We start from the raw sequence: 26340 nt of genomic DNA, 5'->3' as shown, positions 1-26340 counted from the left end.
TAGTAGGCTAAATTATAATAATTTATTTAATATAACATGTTAGGCTTTCACGGCTAGCGTGAAATTCTATGTAGGCCTGCTGGTATTTTGGGCTACAACTAATTAATGTTTGACCACAGCAATTAATGAAACAGTGACATTTTCTCACCAAAGATCTTAACTGGCAATAAGTTACTACAGTCAGGAGTCGACATTAACTCTGAAGAACAAAGAAAATCGGAGTTTCAGAAGCAACAAATGTAGTGGAAGTTCCTCCTTCCCTCTCACCCTGCAGCATATAGACTCGTTTTGTGGTTAGCTCATCCTTGAATGCTCTGTTCCCATCCGTACACATTCTTATTCTTCCCTTGCAGTCTAATTGGTGAGAGCTACATAGTACAACTGTCCCATCAGAGATGGCGCTGTAATGGCCATGACAACTCATCGCCGATAGACCATCAGTGACCAGGCCCTTTGACTGTTAATTCTGTGCCTCGTATACTTTCGCATTGGACGTGTCTGTCAAGTTGTTTATTGTGAATGTTGTGTATGCTTTGCTGTAAAAGTGCGACGGTGTGAATTGTGTTATTTAATATTGTGACTTTAAAAAAAATTGAAAACGATGTCCAAGAAGAGACTGTACAATGATGACTACATTAAATATGGCTTCACAGTTGTTAAACGTAACGGAATACAACAGCCTCAATGCGTAATCTGCCATTGTGTTCTGAGTAACGATGCGATGAGGCCCGTGCGTTTGGAGAGACATTTAAACTCGAATCATTCAGGCTTAAAAGACAAACCCACAGAATTTTTTACAACTAAACTCAACTCACTAAGATGTATGAAATTAAATTCATTGGGTACTTTTAACCAAGAAAATGAGAAAGCAGTGGAAGCATCATATGAACTAGCTCTTCTGATTGCCAAAGACAAAAAAGCACACACAATTGGGGAAACATTGGTAAAGCTGTGTATGTTATTAGCTGCAAATATAGTTTTGGGTTAAGGGAGTCGGCAGAAATTGTCTAAAATTTATTTTTCCGATAACACAGTGAAGTGCAGACTTCAAGAACTGTCAGAAGACATAGAAATGCAAATTTTGGAGAAGGTGAAAGCATCTCCAGTGTTTTCATTTCAGTGTGATGAAACAACCAATGTGGCCCATTGTTGTCAACTGATTGTATATTGTCAGTTTGTCGACAGTGGAATTTTAAGAGAAGAAATGTTATTCTCCTAATGTTTGAAAACAACTTCGAAAGCTTGTGGTGTGTTTTCTGCCATCGATAGTTTTTTCCAAGAACATGGACTTTACTGGGAAAATGTAGTGGGTATATATATGGATGGTGCACCTGCTATGATCGGGTCACATTCTGGGTTTCTCAAATTGGCCAAAGATAAAAATCCAAACATCATGGGAACCCACTGTATAATTCACAGCCATGCTTTGACGGCCAAAACCTTGCCCCAAGATTTTAATAACACTCTAAAAGTCGCTATAAGAATTATGAACTCTGTGAAGATAAGTTCTTTACAGACAAGATTGTTTGAAGCCCTTTGTGTTGACCTTCAAACCGATCACAAAACTCTCCTTTTCCACACAGAGGTTCGCTGGCTATCAAAAGGGAACATGTTGGCTCGGCTCTTCGAATTAAAGTCTGAACTTGAAATTTTTCTTCTTGGTTACGGTAAGAACGATCTGTATGAAGTGTTTACTGATGCCAATTTTATCGTCTCATTGGCATGTCTTTGCAATTTTTTTGAAGCTTTGAACAGTTTGAACTTATAGCTCCAAGGCAAAACCTCCAGTATTATGCTTGCTTATGATGCCATCAGAGCTTTCCTGGAAAAAATGCAGTTATGGAAATGCCAGCTTCAGTTGAACAACTTCTCATCCTTTCACCGCCTTAATGAAATTTTGCCGGAAAATGAACGTGATTGTAATAAATTTAAGGTGCAAATTCAGTCACATTTGGATTCCCTGGCACAAGAATTCAATTCCTACTTTCCTGATATCTTGTCAGATGAATTGTCCTGGATTTTAACAAGAAATCCGTTTGCCATTGACATTGAAGCACTGCCAGCAAAACTTCAAGAAGAAGCCATAGATTTGAAGTGTGATTCAAAGCTAAAAGATGATTACAAAATATTAGCACTGGGCGACTTTTGGGTAAACTGTCTTGCACTGTATCCTGAAATAGCCAAAGTAGCATTGCGTGTCATTGTCCCAATTTCAACGACATATTTATGCGAGTCAGGATTTTCAACGCTGAGTGACATAAAAGCAAAGCAGCGCTGTCGGCTTGATGTTGCAAGTGATTTCTGCTGTGCTCTGTCAAATATCAAAGCAAACATACGGAATCTTACCAAGAGAAAACAGTGTCAACCCTCTCACTGACATTTGTTGACTAATTGAAGGATTTATTGTAAATGTGTGTTCTTTGTATTGTGCTAAAATGAAGTTAATATGTCATAGATATAAAGTGCGTACTTCATATTATTTTTCATAAATAATTGAATAATAGAATAATTCTTTATGTGGTGTCATTAGGTTAGGTCTATATCCTCCACGTCAGTATATCAGAGAGGTTATAGAAGCGACGAGGGTGGGGGCGATGACCACCCGTATCTGAAAAGGGGGGCGTCGGCTGGCAAAGGTTGGCAACCACTGGTCTAGATCTATGAAACATAAACACAACTGCCTATTCCTCTCATAGCATTTTTCAATCACCTGGCGCATACTGAAAATCTGATCCTGACAGCCTCTCTGTGGTCTGAAACCACACTGGTTTTCATCCAACTTCCTCTCAACGACTGATCGCACCCTCCCTTCCAAGATGCCAGTGAATACTTTGCCTGGTATACTAATCAATGAGATACCTCGATAGTTTTTGCAATCCTTCCTGTTCCCTTGCTTATAGATAGGTGCAATTACTGCTTTTGTCCAATCTGAAGGTACCTTACCAACACTCCATGCTAATTTTTCTACTCTATGAAGCCATTTCATCCCTGCCTTCCCACTATACTTCACCATTTCAGGTCTAATTTCATCTATTCCTGCTGCCTTATGACAAGGGAGTTTATTTACCATCCTTTCCACTTCCTCAAGCGTAATTTCACCAACATCATTTTCCTCCTCCCCATGAGCTTGCCTGTTTGCAACACCACCAGGATGATTTCCTTTTACATTGAGATGTTCAAAATATTCCCTCCACCTCTCCAATGATTCCCTGGGATCTATTATGAGTTCACCTCAATTACTCAAAACTAGGCCTAGAGATACTTAGTTCACTACAGATCAGATAGAGGTCTGTATCATTGAAAAATCCCCGGAAAACTCGTAGATTCCTAACAGATTTCCTGAATTCGACATCAGTTAAGATCTAGTCTATTATGGATCTTTTTTTTTTTTTTCTTTTTGCTAGTTGCTTTATGTCGCACCGACACAGATAGGTCTTATGGCGACGATGGGACAGGGAAGGGCTAGGAGTGGGAAGGAAGCGGCCGTGGCCTTAATTAAGGTACAGCCCCAGCATTTGCCTGGTGTGAAAATGGGAAACCACGGAAAACCATTTTCAGGGCTGCCGACAGTGGGGTTCGAACCTACTTCTCCCGAATACTGGATACTGGCCGCACTTAAGCGACTGCAGCTATCAAGCTCGGTATCATTATGGATCTGATACCTCTAGCCTCCCATGTGTAGCGTTGAATAGCCTTATGCTTGAAGAATGTATTCGTAACTGCTAAACACATACTAGTACAGAAGTCCAGCAAATGCTTCCCATTCCCATTAACTTCCATATCTTCCCCACATTTACCAATCACCCTTTCGTATCCTTTAGTTCTATTCCCAACTCTCGCATTGAAATCGCCCATTAGCACAATAATATCTTTGCTGTTGACCCTGACCACAATGTCACTCAATGCTTCATAAAACCTGTCATCTTCATCCTCATCTGCACCCTCTCATGGTGAATACACGGAGACAATTCTAGTCCTAATTCCTCCAACTGACAAATCCACCCACATCATTCGCTCATTTACGTGCCTAACAGAAACTATGTTGCATGCAATGGTATTCCTGATAAAGAGCCCTACCTTAGACTCTGCCCTTCCCTTTCTAATACCCGTCAAGTACACTTTATAATCTCCTATCTCTTTCTCTTTATGTCCCTTTACCCGAATATCACTTACTCCTAGCACATCCAGATGCATCCTCTTTGCTGACTCAGCCAGTTCTACTTTCTTTCTTCCATAAGTCCCATTAATATTGATAGCTCCCCATCGAATTCCATTTCGTTCACCAAGTTGTTTTCAAGGAGTCCCTCGCCTGTCAAATGGGAGTGGGACTCTGTTACTCCCATAGGTCCGAAGCTTGCTTAAAATGTTCTGAGCTCAGTAAATTCATGAAGCAGGATGCTACCCTACTTGCACATAGTCCAAGTGAGGATCTCTCCTCTAACGGGTTATGGACCACTGGTGAATTGTATAGTCCTAGCCGCCTGAGCACAAGGAGGTCCTTGACTCAGAATATGTCCAAGATGACCACTCCCATTCCATAGAAACTGGTATCCCGACTCTCAGGACCACTTACTAGGCCACCCAGCCGTTGCCCATGGTTCACGAACTAGGATGTGACTACAGTAACCCACACCATTCATTATTTTCAGAAATTCAGAGAGGCTTATGTTCTTGCCTTGGGAAGTCACCCTTCTTCTGTATGTCTGTATGTCTTGTAATTCCTTTCAGTGCTATTTTATTGTACCAGTTTTCTGTTGAATTTCTTGACCCCTTCCTTAGTCTTTAGCTCAAGATTGATTTTTCCTGTGTAAAACAAAGTAAGTTTTGTGTTCTTACCCCTTATTCTGAATATTCAGTTTCCAGTTACCATTTTCTCTCTCAGTATGGATCAGTGGTAGTGAGTTGGACGCTGGATCCAAAGATCATGGGCTCAAACCTGGCAGAGGTGGTCAGATTTTTGAAGCAAGGAAGAAAGGCCATTTGACACTCCATATCATATGATGTTGGCATGTAAAAAGATCCCTGATGACATGTTTTTTTACCTGACAAAATTAATTAAATAACTCAGCCATAGATTACCCAAGGGAGATCCGGTTTATGCTGCCAGAATGTCAAAATTGACGCACAGGCAGTCCTAGACGGCATCAAATCAGAATGCCACACATGGTAGACGAGGCCATATGATTATCTCATCACCACCACCACCATTAAACAGTTCTCCACAGTCTGACATTTCCAACTTGTTTTCACTCTTTCTTCTATTCATAATTTCAGAAATATCACTGCTTGCTTACAGTAGCCTTCTACGCGACATCATTACTGTTACGGGCCGTGGATGGAGACGGCGTGGGCATTCACTTATATAATGTCAGATGGAATGTGAACTAGTGGAAATAATCAGATGTAATATTTTTTGCATAATGCAATTTTTCCTCTTTCAAATGGTAAACACGTCATGGTATCTCTTGGCAGAATACTCAAAATACGGGCTCAAATCTGATGAAGCTTCTCACGACTGAGAGCAGTGTGTGTACGTTGTGCTCTGCATGCTATTGTACGGCTGGGAGCCATGAATATATGCTGATGAGTAAAGGACACTTGCATACTGTTTAGAAGGATTCAAGATAAGTGTTTTTTAATAGTTGACGTATGTTATGTGGTGATATAATAATGGCATATGGCCTCTAAAGAGGCCAGCTGCAGGTCTTGTGAGTTGACACCCAAGGATGGGGCCCTACTTAGGATGAAATCTAATGTTGAATACGGCACACACACCCAGTTCCCGAGCCAGAGGAATTAACCAGTGAAGGTTAAAATCCCGAACCCATTCAGGAATCAAACCTGGGACTTCTTGAACCAAAGGCCAGCATGCTAACCAGTTAGCCAGAGCTGGACTTATGTAACGATTATAATTTTGTACAGTTATGACTTCTTTGTACTTATTAACTTTGTTTACCTTAATAAGCCAATGGAATTCTCTATAAAAACTGCATAAGCTTTGAATATGCCATCACTCTGTCTTAACCATTCAGAGAGGCTTATGTTCTTGCCTTGGGAAGTCACTCTTCTTCTGTATATCTTGTAATTCCTTTCAGTACTATTGTATTGTATCATTTTTCTATTGAATTTCTCAACCGCTTCCTTAGTCTTTAGTTCAAGATTGATTTTTCCTGTGTAAAACAAAGTAAGTTTTGTGTTCTTACCCCTTATTCTGAATATTCAGTTTCCAGTTATCTCTGATCCTATCTCTTTGAACAGCAAACCATAGACATCACCTTTCTCCTGTGCTCCTAACGACCCTTGCGCAGAAGTCAGATACACCGCAACCTGCACAAGCTTTTCCTACTCTCTCCTCTACTCTCAGAAGTTATACTGGAAATTTGGACCAGTATTTTACTTATGGTAAGTACTACAAAACATGTTCTTCCTGGTAGCTTATTGCTCTCGATGTTTCCTTAACCTGTACACTTCCTGACAGAAGGTGATCACCGAGTACAAGCACGACTGAAAGGAAGGAGTACGTTATTGTTGGGCTGTTTATCCTTTGTTTGCCAGTAAAAGTGTGTACTTCTCTGCTTTAATGGTGTATGGCCTCCGGAGAGGCCTAGTGCAGGTCTTACAGGTGACCTGCGCATCTGTGAATATGGGGCCCTGTCTGTGATGAATTCTAATGCTGAAGATGGTGCACACACCCAGCTCTCAAGCCATCAGAATTAACCAGAGAAGGTTAAAATCCCCTACCCAACTGGGAATCGAACCCAGGGCTCCTTGGACAATAAGCTAACACGCTAACCATTCAGCCATGGAGTCGGACATTTCTCTGCTAAAAATAGAGTGATTTAGATTTTGATTCCTATAGGGAACATGAAATCTTTCTTCTGAATGAGTAAATTCATAATTCCATTGGCACACTGGGGCAAAACGCTGGCAACCAAGAATATGTTAGCTGAAAAATTTGTAATTTCCAATAATGGACCATTTATATTGGAATTAAAAATAGAGTATTGGCCTCCAGACCCCGATATCTTGGGCTCAAATCTGGCAAAGGTTGTATGGTGTTGGCATGTGAAAGATCTCTGGTGACAGACACATTTGGTCTTTACCTGACAAAATTAATTAAAACTCAGCCAGATGTCATGCGACAGAGATCCAGTTTACTGTGCCATCTGGTAGGGGAAAACAGAACGTCGAAATTGAAAGCCCAAGCAGCCTGGATGACATATTAAAATGCTTACACATGGTTGCTGAAACCATACAATTCTTCTTCTTCTTCTTCTTCTTCTTCTTCTTCTTCTTCTTCTTCTTCTTCTTCTTCTTCTTCTTCTTCTTCTTCTTGAAATGACAAATGCTGCTCATCACTTTTGTAATATCATAGAACTATGCTAAGTATATATTGGACAAATGTTTACTGTTCTCCAGGCCATCTTCTGAGTAGACTAAAGTGGAAGAGAGGGTATAGGCCAAGGGAAGATGTGGGTGAAATGGGACCCGCTATGGTGTTGCCACATGGTAGGAGAGTGGGAAGGGTGCACGCTGTACATGTCGCCTGTCAGTTTGAGTTATGGCAACAGCTCCCACTCGTTTGCTGACCCCGACTTTGACTCCAACTTGGGAGTGCAGCCACTCGATACAGATTAATTCCTGCTGTGCAAAGTTGGCTGACACAAGAACATGCTTCATTATGATATAAACATATTTTATGTCGGTCTATTAATTCAGTAATTATGATAATGTTTAATTAGAGGATACGTGCTGCTCTGCAGCATTCGTTATAAATAGGTCAGACAACTCGTCTTGATATGCCTGTCGCAGTCATATTGTTTTGCCTGCCCTTTTCAATGGTTTTATGAACATTTAATAAGAAGCGTGTTATGGTATTCTACAGTTTGTAGTCAGAATTCATCCATTCTGTCATCATAATGCTGTCTGTTTGGCAAAATTCTACCCATATATTCATTTGTTTATCCTGCAGTTCTTGATGTAAAACTTGGATTGTGTCGTAGAAGGCAATAGTATTTTTAATCGCAGTTCTTCTATACAGAACAATGGTCTTGTGAGCTCATAGATTAGTCTCGAAGGAGCGTTTTTTGTCTGGCAGAGAATTTTTTTAAGATGCATGGCCTTCATTCTTTCTGATGCAGCTAGGTCATCCTTTGATAGGTGTTCCAGATAATGTCTAAGTTGTATGTCATGATGGGGTCTGTTTTTACGTAGACTTTTTTCTCTTAGCGGCTAGTAAGTTACTAGGAACGCTCTTCCATTTGTTGAATATTGGAAGCTGGGAAAGGTTACAGAATCGAAGAGGATCTAGCAGGGAATAGTATTCTTCCGTGATCAGAGGAAGTGTGTACTCTCTGGGTTCACACGTAGTAATCAAACATGGATGAATGCATGCAACAACATTACTAAGGATGAAACTCACATAGAATGTTAATGAAAGTGTTAGTCCGCTTAGCAACCTGCTAAGTACACATTGTATTGTGGGTTAGGGTAAGCCTTCACCTGCAGTTATTGGAGCGATCATTTAATGATTTGATTTTATGATTACTTAAAGCTGGTTGCACTTAGAGACCTATCAATGTCTCGTGATTCACTGGCAGGTAATTTGGAGAGAATAAAATAAAAATGAAGCAAATTGGTCCAGTAGAATGGACGGGCAGATTTGTCAAAGCTATTTTTAGTAAACTCTTTTAATATATAGATAATATCTCTATTTACAAAAAATATACTTATTTAGTGAAATTTGTGCTGGACAAATTGGAGACTGGACAGGTTTTCACTTGGATCTACAATTTGCCCTGTCAGTTTCAAGTTAATTCCAGTACAGATACATAATCATTACTTCTTTTGTTTATTCATCGAATATCGCTTGTAAGTGGCATGACAGACTTCTCCAGCGACACACTTCAAATACTTGGAGCTAGGTGGAGGAGCATCATTCCATTCCTGACCTAGTCTTCAACTGGAATCAGGCCATATATTTAGGTAATAATAGTGATTGATAAATAATAAAATAATGTAGTACTAATACATATTACAAGAATAATAATAATAATCATCATCATCCTAATAATAATAATAATAATAATAATAATAATAATAATAATAATAATAATAATAATTTAAAGAATTTAATACTTATGTGTGTCGAAATAATTTAATTCAGTAAATTAATGGTGTAAAACTGTAGTTATTAAATAGAGGTATTAGACTCCACAAACATTAATAACATTAATGCATTAATTCTTTTAATCCAGGAATGCCGGAGTTTTCAGTTTTCAACTTTTAAATTTTTATTTAATATTCCCAGCATTCACATATTAGAGAACATTTAAGTAATTTTTCCAAAAATTGGAAGATTGGTTTCTAAATGAGGGCTTCTTACCGTACGGTACTGCACAGCGCTTGACATACCTTTTGGGTGAAACACAAAAATTGTTACCTCATTAGAATACCATGAAATTTAATGCTTAATATTGTTACAAAATATCGATTACAAATTACTTAGCAGTAAACAAAAGAACAAACAGTTTTTATAGGTTCATTTGTGACATTCCTTTGGGAATTCTGAAAAATAACATTAGCTCAGACATGACATATGTTTAGGAAATACGAATACTACTACTATTATAGACTTCAGGTTTTAGTCACCTATCTCCACATTACTGTATACTTGAGGCATTCTGTGCGGCCACGAGATTTGCGTCCTGCGGCTGCGCAGCACCGGCGTGATGGTTTGTTAGAGCGATATAGTGATGTAGGTCATTGAATCTCAAGGTGTCAGATACTCTAAAAAGAAAAGAAATGTGAACAACTGCATTTATTTCTCTTCAAAATACCTCCCAAATATATATATTGTAAAAAATATTTTGCACCTTCTTAATTCTGATGGTGGCACTTGCACATAGCCACTTAGAAGTAAAATGGTGACGAATATTTTCATGTCTTCGGGGTTATTTTAGGATCTTCTTCATTTTTAACAAGCTCATACTTGCTGACTTCAGAGCACAAGAAATTCACAATTTCATCGTCAAAATACAACTCAAAAATATGTCGGTCAGCATCATATTTCGAAAAGTGGAAAATTTTGCACCAGGGAGGTGGATTGTTGTGAGAACTAGGTCATCCGCCATCCAGATAGTTGGTGGACGAGGTGATGATTTCACTCTCTTCGCGGGCTGTGAATCATTATCGAACATGGATTCTCTACTGCTGTGCGAAATTTGCTGTTTCCTCACTACTTCAGCTGGTGCTCGGAGTCCACCTCCCGTAAGGTTATCTGCGAGACCCCCTTCATCTTCCTCAGCCGTATCTTCATCAGATACAGTAGTACATTACATTTTGGTAGTTCAGTGTGTATGGCTTCAGCATCAGTATCCTCTTCTTCAATAACATGTAGAACCTCTTCAAGCATCAAGCCACTTGAATGATGTTCACATATCATTAGACACGATATATTGCACTCTCCACGCCTGTTATGTCGTAGATTTTTTTAGTAAAATCTACAATTATACAATTGAATGACATTATTTGCAACTACAGTATGAATTGTTTCTTTAGAATCGCCCTTAGAAGCAAGGAGCACAAAAGGAACTGAGAGGTACAGTAAGCACTGTGCGGTACCATACGGTACCAATAGAATAATTAGTGTCATAACAGCTAATACAGAAATGATGACCAATTGCTTGTTATTTCAAGTCATTGACTGATATTTCAAGATTATGAACCACACGATACAAAATTATACTGTCAAAATTTATAAACAGAATAAAGCACCTTAACTTAAACGGGTAACTGGCCCCGTGGTGTAGGGGTAGCGTGCCTGCCTCTCGCCTGGAGGCCCCGGGTTCGATTCCCTGCCAGGTCAGGGATTTTTCTCTTGACCTGAGGGCTGGTTCATGATCCACTCAGCGTACGTGATTAGAATGAGGAACTATCTGACGCCGACGGTGAGATTGCGGCCCCGGTCTCGAAAGCCCAGAATAACAGCCGAGAGGATGCATTGTGCTGACCACACAGTCTCTCCTAATCTACAGGCTTTCGGGCTAAGTAGCGGTTGCTGGGCAGGCCAAAGCCCTTTCAAGGGCGTTAAGTGCCGTGGGGTTTGGTTTTACCTTAGACGGGCAGTCATTTTTATTGTTCTCCACACGATTTCAACTTCCAAGTGGTTGTTGCTGCAAACAAACACTGAAATAAAAGCCTGTGTTGATTTCAGTCATTGTAGGGAGTATCACCTTGACAATGTAAAGCGGAGTTGCCAGATTTATGTCACGACTAATGATCAGCACGAGAAAATCTGAAGTAAGGTGCACTGGTACTGTACGGTACCGCACGGCATTGCTGGGTTAAATGTGCCTAAGTTACAGTTGGTGAGCTGTGCTGTATTATAATGCTGGAGTACAATTTTGAATTGTGCACCAGCTCATTTGGCAACCAAGGCGAGTGTGACAAGGCAATGATTTTACTTTCCCTATAGTCTGTTCAGTTTCGATTCCCAGCCAGGCCAGAGATTTTTTTACCAGGATCTGAGGGCTGGTTCGAGCTCCACTCACCCTATGTGATTGCAGTTGAGTAGCTATCTGACAGTGAGATAGTAGCCCCGGTCTATAAATCCAAGAATAATGGCTGAGAGGATTCGTCACGCTGACCACGATACCTCGTGATCTGCAGACGTTTGGGCAGAGCTGTAGTTGTTTGGTAGGCTAAGGCCCTTCGTGGCTGTTATGCCATGGAGTTTCTTTTGTTTGGTAGTCTGTTCGAAAGCTGGGCTGGAGAATAAGGGGTAAAACAAAAAAATATTTTATTAGAGAAGACCATTTTTGACTGTCAAAGGCATATATCCTTGAATGGAGTTACAGCTAAGGTTGTGAACCATAGAGGTTGCCTCAAGATGTTATCTGGCTGTCATTTTATGGCATTGGTCATCTGTTGAGAACACTTCAAGACAGGTTAATACGCAGAATTTTGGAAAAGCTTTGGAACAAAAACAACAACCTGTCTGGTAAAAGAAATAAAAGAAGACATGAAAGAATTAGACCTAACACTGGAGGATTTAAAGAATAAATCAAAGTAAATAAATTGAATAGTAAAATCAGATTCCTATGTGATAAAAGAGAAACAATTAAAAGGGTATTTTCAGAAGAAAACGACAATGAAGATCAGATAGAATGAAGAAATACTGGAAGAACAGAAAGGAAAGAAACCATAAAACATCATAGAAGACTGGACAGAAATTGACTACATTGGTCCAATGTGGCCGTAAAAGCACAATAAATTTTAAAAAAATACCATAGCACAGGATGAGGTATACAAAGTTTGATGCTGATTCTTCCGTACAAGAGTTCACTCAGCTTTTGTGCCAGGTATGTTCTTGTTAACTTGTGTATTTAAGAAGCCACAGGCAGCACTATTAACTGCTTTAAGTAAAATCATGTATCAGCATAATGAAGTCAAGTCAGAAATCAGGACTGTCTTAACTGCCAAGCAGGTTCGCTATGTGATGCAGATCATGTTGCTGTAAGCTTGCATTTGGTTTAAACTCTTCTGTCAACAGCCCTGAAGATGTTTTACTGTGCTTTCACATTTTTGGACAATACGATTAGTCATTGTCTCTCCAGGACGTATTTGAGAGAAATGAGTTGAAGGTTAGTAGAGCTAAAATACGTCTAGAATACCTGCTCTGCAATTTTTCAATTTATGGCTGGATAGGTGAAGTGTTGAGTATTAACAGTGAGAAGATCATTAAAACAAAAGGACCTTCGGTTATCTTGTTTCAGTGGTACAGGATGATGGCGATATAGATAAGGATATAATTATTAAGATAAATAGTGGCTGGACAAAATGGTGGGCAACAGCAGATGTTTTATGCAACAGGAAGGTGCCCTTGTACCTTAAGGGCAAGATGTACGAAATGGTGGTCCGGCCAGCCTTATTAGTTGGTTCTGGATGTTGGGCAAGAAAAAAATGTGAATACTGTGATGGGGTTGTGGGGTAATTCACCTGTGTAGAATATGCAACAGCGTTATCTATCAGTCTTTGAGAGTGACTAGTAGAGCTTCAGGAGAAACGCGTGATATGGTATGGTCATTCTGAAAGGAGACCTGAGGAATATGTTGACATAAAGTTGAACGGCTGACAGTTTAAATTAAGCTGATGCTGGGACGACCCAAAATGTGATGGATAGCTCGAGTCATGAAAGATCTGGAGAGGTCACAAAATTCTCAAGGCTAAGGTACAAGACAGAAGATTTTGGAGGAGAATGACCAGAAAAACTGATCTCAGCTGATTGGGAGAAGGCTAGGAAGAAGAAGAAAGTGTATTACAGTTGCAAACATACATTATCATCAGGACTGGGATTTCTTCATAAATACACAATTGTTTTTTCATTAGCTTTGGTTAACTATTTGTCATATATTCATGAGTTGTATTTTTGGGCTTATGCCATGTAAATAATTATAAACACACTCAACGTTTCAAAAGGAACCTTGCCTTTCTTCATCAGGAGACAAAAGAGAAAAGAAACGACGTATTGATGGTTGCTAGGAGAAAGCAACAAGGAAGCTTCAAATGGTACCCAAAGATGTAAAGGGGGCGCCATTTTAGCCCAATGCTACAGACAATGAATAGTAACAGCAAAGCATTACTCTCTAATGGTTCTGATTATAGGTAGCCATGATTCATTGAGGTTGTAACCTGTATCGCGGTTGAAATTATCTTGATGTTTACGTATTTCAACCGCCTCCCTGATAATTCTTGGGCGATATTGCTTTATACGGGCAAGAACATCCACTTCTTGGAACAAGACATCATGACCAGGTGTTAGGGCATGATCAGCAACAGCTGATTTATCAGGTTGGTTGAGTTTGATACATCTGGTATGTTCTTTGATGCGAGTACACATCGTTCTCAAAGTCTGCCGAATATAAACCTTGCCACAAGTACAGGGAACTCTGTAGATACCAGGTTGTTGTAATTTAGGCAAACTATCCTTAGTTGGTCGCAGGAGTTGCCTAATCTTAACTGATGTTCCAAAAACAGTTCGTATGTGGTACCTACGTAAGATTTTAGCAATACGATCCGTCGTGTTATGTATGTAAGGTAGGTAAGCAGTTCCTTTTACATCTTTTTTCTTAACAGACGTCCGATTATGTGCCGATTTCAGAACCCTTGAGATCAAAGCTCTGCTGTAACCGTTGCTCTCAAAGGTGGTTCTCAAGGTGTTAATTTCCTCTTGTAGATCTGACGCTTCACAAATCAGTTAAGATTAGGCAACTCCTGCGACCAACTAAGGATAGTTTGCCTAAATTACAACAACCTGGTATCTACAGAGTTCCCTGTACTTGTGGCAAGGTTTATATTGGGCAGACTTTGAGAACGGTGTGTACTTGCATCAAAGAACATACCAGATGTATCAGACTCAACCAACCTGATAAATCAGCTGTTGCTGATCATGCCCTAACACCTGGTCATGATGTCTTGTTCCAAGAAGTGGATGTTCTTGCCTGTATAAAGCAATATCGCCCAAGAATTATCAGGGAGGCGGTTGAAATACGTAAACATCAAGATAATTTCAACCGCGATACAGGTTACAACCTCAGTGAATCATGGCTACCTATAATCAGAACCATTAGAGAATAATGCTTTGCTGTTACTATTCATTGTCTGTAGCATTGGGCTAAAATGGCGCCCCCTTTACATCTTTGGGTACCATTTGAAGCTTCCTTGTTGCTTTCTCCTAGCAACCATCAATACGTCGTTTCTTTTCTCTTTTGTCTCCTGATGAAGAAAGGCAAGGTTCCTTTTGAAACATTGAGTGTGTTTATAATTATTTACACGGCATAAGCCCAAAAATACAACTCGTGAATATTTACACGGGCCGTGAAAGTCTAAATGATAATATTTGTCATATCTTCATGAATTAGGATGATTGGAGTGAACGCCTATTTTATTTTCCATATTTCCTGACTTAGTATTTTTTCTTTTTTTACATATTTGAGGAAATCTCACATATATTTACATAATTTAATGTTTTATTTTAAATATCTTCCATATTTTATTGTTTCAAAGTTACTCTTCCCAGAAAATAATTTAAAAATTGTTTTACTAGCATCAGTAATTCAAAGCTGGATTCTGGTATTTCTATGAAATATCAAAAGAGAATTCTGCTCTGACCCGCATAGAAAAAGTAAAACCCTTGTTCTGTGACTTTAATCCTTGGCTTTCATGTTTTATCAATAAATCCTTAACTCAACCCTTTTTATAAGTATCAAAATTTGATACACTATAATTCTTTACATTATTTTCTCCTATTTTGGCAAAAATAATTGAACATTTTTACATACATACATACATACATACAAATTCCACGTTGTTCCATCTTAAGCGATAGGTCAGCAAATGAGGCTTCTCCACCAGTTCTGGTCTCTGAACTTCTCTCCTTCTTCTATGTTTTCCAAAGTTTGTCCTCGCTGTTCAATGTCAATCTCTACCCTGTCCTTGTACCTGTGTCTTGGTCTTTTGTCTTCAAGTGTTAGATCATACATTTGTTGTTTCGGTAATCTGTTATCTCCCATGCGTCGCATATGTCCATACCATCTCAGTCGCTGCGTTGTTATTCTGTCCTGCAGTCTTACAACTTGAGCCTGCTTGCGGATTTCCTCATTACGGACTCTGTCCCTCCGTGTTTTACTGATCATGCTACGGACAAATCTCACTTCTGCTGCCTAGATTCTACTAACATCTTTATTTCTCATGATCCATGTTTCACAACCATAGGTCAGGATTGGTACGTAATAGGTTTCATATTTGACTCTCTTACATTTTGTTGGTATTTTTTTGTTCCATATTGTATCTTGTACTATTCTGTAGAAGTTGCTACCTGTCTGAATTATGTGCAAAATTTTCTTGTCTATAGAACCAGTATCAGAGATAACACTTCCAAAATATTTGAATTGATAGTTCATCTCTAGCTGTTTCCCCTCCATTTCAATGTGTCCCACGGGTTGTCCTTATCTTTTCATGACCATAACCTCACTTTTCTCTTGGCTGAAGATACCATGGTCTTTAGCAGCTTCTGTCCAGGAGTTTATTTGTTCTTGAAGGTATTCTTTAGAGTTTCCCCACAAGCATATATCGTCAGCGAACAAGATAACTTTCATTTTCTTACCTCCAATAGTTTGGTGAACTTTTCTCTGAATCTCGTTCATCACAGTGATGAAAAGAAGAGGAGACAAAACACCACCCTGTCTTAACCCAGATTTTACATCAAAGGTTTCAGTCATTCCTACAGGTGTTTTGACTTTACTGCAGGTATCTTCATACAAATTCTTGATCCTGTGTATCATGTCATCCTGTATTCCAGTTTTCTTCAGTGTTTCCTGCACCTTCTCTCTGTTCATAGCATCAAATGCTTTCTTGATATCCAGAAAGGCTAACCACAAATCTTGGTTGTGTTCATAGTATTTTTCCATTAACTGACGGATGGTAAAGATGAAATCAGTTGTTGATCTCCCCTTCCTGAATCCATACTGTTCTTTGAAGAGGTTCTCTTCAATAAGGGGTCTGATTTTATGCTCTATAATTCTTTCATAAAGTTTACCAACTTGAGATGTTTAAGTGATGCCTCTATAGTTGAAACATTTCTTTCTATCTCCTTTCTTAAAAATTGGAATTATGATGCCTGTTTTCCAATCAACTGTGACGTCCCCTTCTTTCCATATCTTACGAAAGAGTCTGTAGATCTAATGTTTTCCAGAAATGCCCATAGCCTTGATCATTTCTCCATTAATTTCTTCAGCACCAGCTGATTTTCCGGTTTTGATGTATTTCCAGGCATATTCTACATTAAGTCTAACCCATTGTCAGAGGCAGACTTGTATGAGATAGTACTGTTTTTGTGTAGGCTGCATGCAATTCACATTTAGCAATTCATCAAAGTACATCCTCCAAGTCTCTTTGATCTTATCATCTTCATTGATCAGATTTTCATTATCATCTCTTAGGTATCTCTTTTTCTATTTTTCATCATTCCATATAACATTTTCTTATTACCATTAACATCCTCTTTCAATTCATCACTCCATTTGTTCAACCACTTCTCTCGTTTTTCTGAAACAACTTGTTTTGCTTGTTTTTTAGCAACCCTGTATAGTTCCTTATTATGGTCAGTCTGGTCCTTGAAATATTTTCTAAACGTGTTGTTCTTGTTCAGGACAGCAGTTCTTGTTCTGTCATTCCACCATGGAGTTTCCTTCCATCTTCTTGTGCCACTGGTTCGTCCACATACCTTCTCAGTTATCATTACTAGATTTTCTTTCAGATCCTTCCATTCCTCCTCAACTGTTCTTTCATCTGTCTTAGGTAGTACTGTTTTGATGTTTTCTTGGAACCAGCCATATCTGGCAAGAATAAAAAGAAACGGCCGTTATTCCGACCGAAACTCTAAAAAAATGAGATATCACGCCGAGAATTGGAGGAATTATTACCAGTTCAATCAACCGATGGGGACGAGTCAAGAAAATGATGAAGAGAACCAAAAGTACATTAAGGAGTTGAAGAGAAAAATGGAAGAGAAAGAAAGATGGAGACGAGCCATTCAAGATCAGAATATGATCACTAGGAAGAGACACTAGGAATTACTTTTACATCTAACAGTCTATTTTGTAGTTGTTTCTCTATCGAAAAATAATCTATAAGAGATTCACTTTTTCCATCCCATCCATATCTTGTGACCTTATGGCTTTTTTGTTTTTGATACCATTACAAGGTTGTTCCTCAGACAGAGATCAAGGAATGTAGTTCCTTCTGGGTTCCGTGGACCCCATCCATGTGATCCTAGATTACTTTCATATCCATCTCTCACAGTCCATACTTGAGCATTCATATCCCCTATGATAATTGTTCCATCTCTTATTCTTTCCTCTATGTCTTCTTCAAAATGTTCTTTTTCTTCATCTTCACAACCAGTCTGTGGTGCATAGCACTGAATGATGTTGATGTTCTGGGAAGAATCCAATTTTAGCATTATGTGAAGAATCTGATCAGAAACATATTTTACTTCACTACATGATCTTTCATTTGATGATCCATAACAACACCAACTCCATTTTTTGTTTGAACTCCACCTGACCAGAATAGATGATATCCCTCTCAGAGTTCCTTTGATCCTTTTCCTTTCCACTTGGTTTCACTGAGTCCCAGTATGTTTATGTTCCATGTTTTCATTAAGTCTACACAGTTAGTGTCAGAATGTTTAGCATGGCAATTTTGATTGCAGTCTCATATCGAGTTTTGTGTGTTCTCCTCTTTGGTTGTGATGGAGCATCGGGTATTAAACCATCATTAATATCATTACCAATGAGGGAACTAGTCATTATTCTGGTGATTACAATATTTCCATCCGAGGCCTCATTTAGTTTTGAAAGCAATTCCAAATTATTCAGAAGTTGACATGCTGGGCCTATCACTTCTGAAGTTTTTTCTGTCAGGGTTTTCTCCCTTAGCCTTTAATAGTCCCCTATCAACCTGCAAGGCAGTAGGCCCTTAGTCAGTTCTCGGGGATCAGATATTGCCTCTTCCGCCATATCCACCGTACCAGTGATGTTCACTTCCGCCTTCACTGCCGTTGAGGTCTTCAGCCGTATCCCTGGGCATGGGTTCCGTGTTATACCCCACGGGACTGGGTCCCCGACTGAACTCGGCCATCCTATCACTCCGGCCTACTGAAGTGTAGGGTGCCCACCCCTGTGACGTGGATGCGCCTGACAGGAATTACTCAAGTGGTGGAATAGGGAAGGTGACCCTATCTCCCTTGAGCTGAGTTAATGTTTGTGTATGGCCGTTTTTATTATGTATAAATCCTAGTCCTGGTTATCATTGCTGGCAAATTGTGATGATGAGTGTGTTCTAGCTCAACAGTGTAGCAATAAGACTATGGTGTCACCTCAACAGACTGAGAACTGGGCATGGACGCTGCAATTTCTTATGCCATAAGTGGGGTTGGATGGATTCTCCAATGTGTGAATGCAGTGAAGAGGAGCAGACCATGGACCATGTCATCCTGCGCTACCCTCTTCATGCCTAGTCCGGAAGCCCTAGCGACCTGTTTCATCTTTTTTTTAAATTATTATTATTACAACTTCCCCCATGCAGAGGCTGCCACAAGGACAAAGTATGTCGACTACACAGTATTTTGTCTTCTAAGTTACTGTTGACTTTGCTAGTGTGCCAGGTAGAAGATTCACCAAAAGGCTCAGGAATAGATTTGCAATACGGTTCTTCAGATGTTATATAGATGATTGCGGAGTATGGTCACTGAACCTCGTATTGCGGCGATAGCGATGTCGTGAAGCCGTGTCCGGCTGAGACCGAGAGAATCCCATAGCTGTACAAGAAATTTAGGGATTGTGCCTCGAGCTCCGATCATGAGTCCATGGACGGAAATATTGTCTAGGTGATATTTATCCTTATAGTAGTTTACAGTTGGTAAATTGACTTCTTTGCGGCGTCCACCTCTTCGGCCTGGCCAACGTGCGACTCGAAGCGTATTGTGGGATCTAAGATTAGTCCTTGCTTGCTAGCTGGTTGAAAGGCTATCATGTCAATACGTCTGTTACTCCCGTCGGTAGCTAGGCCAGAGACCTCTTCGTGCACCGTGAAACCGTGATCCCTCAGCGAGGTCGCAATCATGTCTCGTATTGTATGATGGCGGGAATTTCTCAATATCTCCCCGTGAGGGCAGGCTCCCAGGACATGGGCAAGGGTTTCGTGCTCTCTGTGGCAACGCCGACAGAGGGTGTTGTCCTGGGACCTTCCTGGCACGGAGCGAACGGCGCACACGTTCGCTGTCATCTTGATGGCCTCTCTCCATTCCGCACAGGATAAACCTCGGTGATCTCTTATCCATTTGTTCGCTGGCGTGTATTCCTGGAAGAGTCCGACGCCCTTTCCTTTCTGCGGCAACTTCGTCCATGACTGAACTTCTCTGAACTTCTGCTGTAGAGTGGCTGAAAGACTTAGACCTGGAGTTATCAATTTGTTGTTATAATCACCATACGATTAAGTAAATAAAAAGTGTAGCATATGCAGCAACCAATGTTTTTCTGAGGTTGTGCATAGTTGGGTTTCAGACTCGGTACACAAGGAGAGAGAGTGCAAATTTTACAGTTGTAGAGTTTTTGTTAGGGAAGTAGCTTTGAGACTCTCCAACTTTCTCATATTTGCAACACTCAGATGTTTCCAGATATTCCTTAGTAGAATAGCTGCTATTGGTATTATTTTCAGGAAAAATAGCTGTAGCACTGTACCCGTTGGAAGTTTCCATTCACGATTTCAAAGATCGTTTTAACTGCTAGTGGTTCTTTTGTGGATGTGTTTGGTGTTTCAATTAGAACATCCTTAGTCAGCAATTTCTTTGGTTAGTCCCTGCATTAGGGAGATTTCTAACTTTTATTTTAATTTAAGAGTTACAGACATTCCAAAATTATACTGGAATTATTGATATTAGTCCTACTGGTGCTTCCCATTTCAAGTAGCTTTAGCCATGTTTTTTGTACAAGAATTACTTAAAATGTGTCACAAGTTTGATGATTTTTTGAAAATCATGCACAATGTTATCAGTGAGAGACATTATCAAACTCGTAATGATTAGATGGTAAATTAAATAATACAAGACCGTATAACAGAATTCCTGACTCCAAAATTAATTAAAAATATTCCCTCCAGTCCAGCTGCTAACATAAACAGGCATAACTCATAAACAGTCGACCATAGTACGTGTGTTCATAAGGATGTTTTGAGGTGTACTATCCACACCCCATTATTTTCCATATTTTTGGGAACACCTTCTGAATTTTATTTTTGGTTTTATTCATATTGATAAAAGTCTTGAGATATGTATTCTGTATTCAAGTTGTTGTTATTTGTTTCAGCAAGAGAAAACATGCCTCAAGAAAAGGAAGAGTCTCATAAGTCGATTGAAGTACGAAAGAAATTGTGTCGAGCCATCGAATTTGGGGCTTTGGTTGACAGCATGTGTGTAAATAATGTGAATCATAATTCAGGGCCTCTATGCAAGTATTTTAGTTTCAGAACTTCTTTTTTATTACAATTTATGTTAATCAGGTTTGGGAGAAGTTCAATTGGACAAAATTATTAAATGCATTTTGAAGACATTTCATGTATGGGAGAGCTGCGTTAATAGTTTTTCATAGTTATGTTTGCAATTGAGGCTTTTGTGTATACTTAGTTTTGTAATATAAATCAACATTCGTAGAACTTTTTATTGATATACTAGCTTGTTTGATTTGAAAATCAACAAATAATCACTGTTAGTTTCATCTGCATTTGTCTCATCATGCCTTCTGTTAGAAAGATTTATTTCTAAGCATTTTATTTATTTTTGTATTCATTTATTTATTTGATCAAGAATCATCATATGTTAAAGAGCAGTAATCATTTTATGTTCACCTTAATACAGTGTATTCTTGTGCTCAGAACCAACCTCGTTCCACATGCCCAGTAATGAAAACAAGTTATGTACAGTCTTTCTTGTATTAATAAAAAGAAATTTAAGAAGTTCCAAAAAAAGAATCTACAACTTTTTCTTTTATCTCCACGAGCATACGTATGAATGTGAAGATAGATTAGGCTGGTCTGTGCCTCCCAGCCCAACAGGAATCTTTACTTTAACCATTTTGCTACTGTGATCGTTTACTCTATCAACCCCAAGTGAGTTTGCCAGAGCTATTGTCCGGTTCACTCGAATAAAACATTGTGTTCTCAGAGCTGCCATCAGATAAACTTTATTTACTTGAAACCTGCTTATATGCTGCTGCAATCTGTTGGCTACTTTTTAGCTCTTTAGTTTATGTATAGACAGCGGTGGAATAAATACATTTAACTTTTGTTATGCAGATGTAAACGGAAAACACACTGCCATGCATCACAGTTTCCAATATATAACTTCTTTAAGTTTACTAGTCTGTTGAAGCAATGTAAAATACCTGTAACAGAACACAATATGAGAATGACATGTTTCATACTACAAGAACATCCTCAGGTATCAAATCAATGTTAAACATGTGTATATAGCCTATGTAAAATATTGTTTACTTTGTGTGATTGGGTGATATTATGAACAAGTGTGACAAATTATATGAATGTTGAAGTACATTATTAACACTTTGATAGATTTGAAAATGTTTTCTGTACTTAACGTATACACCTCTGGTTCTGAATCCAGATATGTTGAATGCTAATTTAACTGTGAAATTCCTGTGACAAGGAAAAAACACCAGTGAAATTTAAAGCTTCAGAAACAGCAGCATTCTCAATATCTTCTCAATCTAGCGGTCCCTTTCTTGATTATTGTTTCATAATGTTGGCTGGTGTCTTGCCTTATTATAAAGGGTCGGAAGGGCCGCGATATAAAATTGAGAAGCTGTGTTAGGTAGAAGACAGATGCATAGTAAACTGTAAGTGATCTAGTGGAAACCGTCAATGAACAGGCTTTTCGCCTGCACGTTATATCAGGCTTGGTTTCTCAAAAATGTTTGCTCCCGCTCCCCTCCTAACCAATTTGATGTGATGGGTTTCAACAAGGATGATTTTCGACAGTGATTTCAACCTGTTTTGTTATTGTTACTAAACCAATATTTTGTAAAGTATGAGGTCCACAACCTCACCATGTGCTACTATTGTTCATTTGCATCTGCATCATTTGTTTTTTCATTCCTTTGTTTCTTAGGTTAACACAGTTTTTAGTTTCAATTATTATTTTAATTAACACCTGTTTCACTGAATTTTGTCGCAGTAAGTTGTTTTTTGCTCCGCATATTGATGTAAATATTTGTGCTAATTTTGTTTCCGTCTAGGCTCTCTTTTGTTTGTTCTTTCATTTGCTCCTTCATTATGTTTTTTAGCATTTTTTCAACTTATATTATGTAAATTATTTCAAACCCCCTAATTTTTCACCGAGGATGGCTCAAACGAGCCGAAACATGTTTGAATTTGTTTACTCCGTCCAATGACGGAATATATAATGTATTGAATTAGAAGGATAGTATAGTTTCATTTTTCACCTTTGTAAAGTGAAAATCATCAATACGGAATGATTCTAATATCTTGTAATACTGACCCAAGAACTCATTCTACCATCAATTCTCACTGAAGCCCAATTGTCAACATAAATGACTTTGATTGGTTTTAATAATCTACCTTTAATTCCATAGTGCCCCATATGGTGAACATCTTTTCCCTCGGTACCCTGTCGTATGATTTCTCTAGATCTATGAAACATAAACACAACTGTCCATTCCTCTCGTAGCATTTTTCAATTACCTGGCGCATACTGAAAATCTGATCCTGACAGCCTCTCTGTGGTCTGAAACCACACTGGTTTTCATCCAACTTCCTCTCAACGACTGATCGCACCCTCCCTTCCAAGATGCCAGTGAATACCTTGCCTGGTATACTAATCAATGAGATACCTCGATAGTTGTTGCAATCCTTCCTGTTCCCTTGCTTATAGATAGGTGCAGTTACTGCTTTTGTACAATCTGAAGGTACCTTACCAACACTCCATGCTAATCTTACTACTCTATGAAGCCATTTCATCCCTGCCTTCCCACTATACTTCACCATTTCAGGTCTAATTTCATCTGTTCCTGCTGCTTTATGACAATGAAGTTTATTTACCATCCTTTCCACTTCCTCAAGCGTAATTTCACCAACATCATTTTCCTCCTCCCCATGAGCTTGGCTGTTCGCAACACCACCAGGATGATTTCGTTTTACATTGAGAAGATGTTCAAAATATTCCCTCCACCTCTCCAGTGATTCCCTGGAATTTATTATGAGTTCCCCTGAATTACTCAAACCACTGTTCATTTCCTTTTTCCCTCCTTTCCTAAGATTCTTTATTACTGTCCAGAAAGGTTTCCCTGCAGCCTGACCTAGCCTTTCCAGCTTATTACCAAAATCTTCCCACGACTTCTTTTTGGATTCAACAACTATTTGTTTCCCTCTGTTTCTTTCATCTACGTACAAATCCCTGTCTGCCTCGGCCCTTGTTTGGAGCCATTTCTGATAAGCCTTCTTTTTACGTTTACAAGCTTCGCCTTTTCCCATCTTTACACACAGTTGTTCGTAGGCATTGCTTGCTGTTTCTACTACAGCATCCCTGTATGCCACCCATTCACTTTCTATATCCTGAACCTGCTTACTGTCTACTGTTCGAAACATCTCACTAATCATATCCATGTACTTTTGTCTAATTTCCTCATCCTGGAGATTTTTTACCCTTATTCGTTTGCAGACAGATTTCACTTTCTCTACCCTAGGCCTAGAGATACTCAGTTCACTGCAGATCAGATAGTGGTCTGTATCATCGAAAAATCCCCGGAAAACTCGTACATTCCTAACAGATTTCCTGAATTCGAAGTCGGTTAAGATATAGTCTATTATGGATCTGGTACCCCTAGCCTCCCATGTGTAGCGGTGAATAGCCTTATGCTTGAAGAATGTATTCGTAACTGCTAAACCCATACTAGCACAGAAGTCCAGCAAACGCTTCCCATTCCCATTAGCTTCCATATCTTCCCCACATTTACCAATCACCCTTTCGTATCCTTTAGTTCTATTCCCAACTCTCGCATTGAAATCGCCCATTAGCACAATAATATCTTTGCTGTTGACCCTGACCACAATGTCACTCAATGCTTCATAAAACTTGTCAACTTCATCCTCATCTGCACCCTCTCATGGTGAATACACGGAGACAGTTCTAGTTCTAATTCCTCCAACTGACAAATCTACCCACATCATTCGCTCATTTACGTGCCTAACAGAAACTATGTTGCGTGCAATGGTATTCCTGATAAAGAGCCCTACCCCAGACTCTGCCCTTCCCTTTCTAACACCCGTCAAGTACACTTTATAATCTACTACCTCTTCCTTGTTATCTCCCCTTACCCAAATATCACTTACTCCTAGCATATCCAGATGCATCCTCTTTGCTGACTCAGCCAGTTCTACTTTCTTTCTTCCATAAGCCTCATTAATATTGATAGCTCCCCATCGAATTCCATTTCGTTCACCAAGTTGTTTCCAAGGAGTCCCTCGCCTGTCAAATGGGAGTGGTACTCCGTTACTCCCATAGGTCCGAGGCTTGCTTAAAATATTCTGAGCTCGGTAAATTCATGAAGCAGGATGCTACCCTACTTGCACATAGTCCAAGTGAATTGTATAGTCCTAGCTGCCTGAGCACAAGGAGGGCCATGACTCAGAATATGTCTGAGATGCCCACTCCCATTCCATAGCTTTGGTATCCCGACTCTCAGGACCACTTACTAGGCCACTCAGCCGTTGCCCATGGTTCACGAACTAGGACGTGACTGCAGTAACCCACACCATGAACCATGAACATTTTAATTGTTTCAGTAAATAATCTTGCCAGGATAAATAAATCTTTAATCAATATGCCAGATGTTGGGAATTTCCATTGTTGTATTAGTTTCCCAATATATTAAGAAATTTAATTAAAGATCAGCATAAGTATCCAAGTCAAGGACATACCATATGTACGCGAATAATCCCCGCACTTTAACTTTAGGAAGGCTCATTTTGAAAAAATTGAATGCCAACATTGACGCAAATAAAACCTGCACCCCAATTTCATGCCTCAGATTTAAATTTTTTTTAAACTATGCTGGGATTATTCGCGTAAATACAGCATTTATTTAATTAATTAATCTAGGTTTTCATGGCTTATTGTATTAAAATAATGAAATAAATAAAAAAGCATGCTAACTAAGCCACTTATATATATTTAACCAAGCCGAGCTTTCCGTCAAAGTACATTAATGACAGTGATCATAGAAATTCTTCAAGAATGTGGAATTTCTATGATCACTGTCAAAAGCAGACCTTCTCATGCTTTGATGAAGCCAAAGTAATTTGGCAGAAAGCTCGGCTTTGTTAAATATATGTAAGTGGCTTCAATCCAGTTAGCATATTTATTTATTTGTTAACATTGATGCTTTCGCGCCCCGTACTTGTAGACATGATAATAATAATGAGGGTTTGAATTTAAGAATGCTAACTGTTGGAGAATTGTAGTGTACGCTCGTTTGTCACCAGGTGGTTCGCTGTATTGTAGAAGACTACCTCGTGAACAGTCTAGATTTTCTTCTGAAGATGCGGAGCAAAGTTCTGCAAAATGTAGAGTTTCCACCTTGTTTTCTTGACACGGCATAAGCCCAAATACCATATCATGTCTGTTTATTTATTTGTTTATTGTGTCAGAAGCAAGAAACATTACATTAAAGAGAGAATAATACATAT

General features: G+C 39.1%; 1 protein-coding gene across 1 annotated transcript in view; it reads left to right on the top strand.

Moving 5' to 3' along the window:
• xmas (RRM_XMAS2 and SAC3_GANP domain-containing protein xmas) overlaps positions 1 to 21783 on the top strand; it is a 224530-nt gene extending 202747 nt beyond the window's left edge. Inside the window, exon 25 of the mRNA XM_067154007.2 lies at positions 20928 to 21783. Within this exon, the coding sequence (XP_067010108.2) occupies positions 20928 to 20967 (40 nt within the window). The 3' untranslated portion in view covers positions 20968 to 21783. The remainder of the gene's footprint in view (positions 1 to 20927) is intronic.
• The last annotated feature ends 4557 nt before the right edge of the window (positions 21784 to 26340 follow it).

This window comes from Anabrus simplex, chromosome 9 (genome assembly GCF_040414725.1).
Source record: "Anabrus simplex isolate iqAnaSimp1 chromosome 9, ASM4041472v1, whole genome shotgun sequence".
Lineage (NCBI taxonomy): Eukaryota > Metazoa > Arthropoda > Insecta > Orthoptera > Tettigoniidae > Anabrus > Anabrus simplex.
This window is presented reverse-complemented; position numbering and strand designations above follow the sequence as displayed.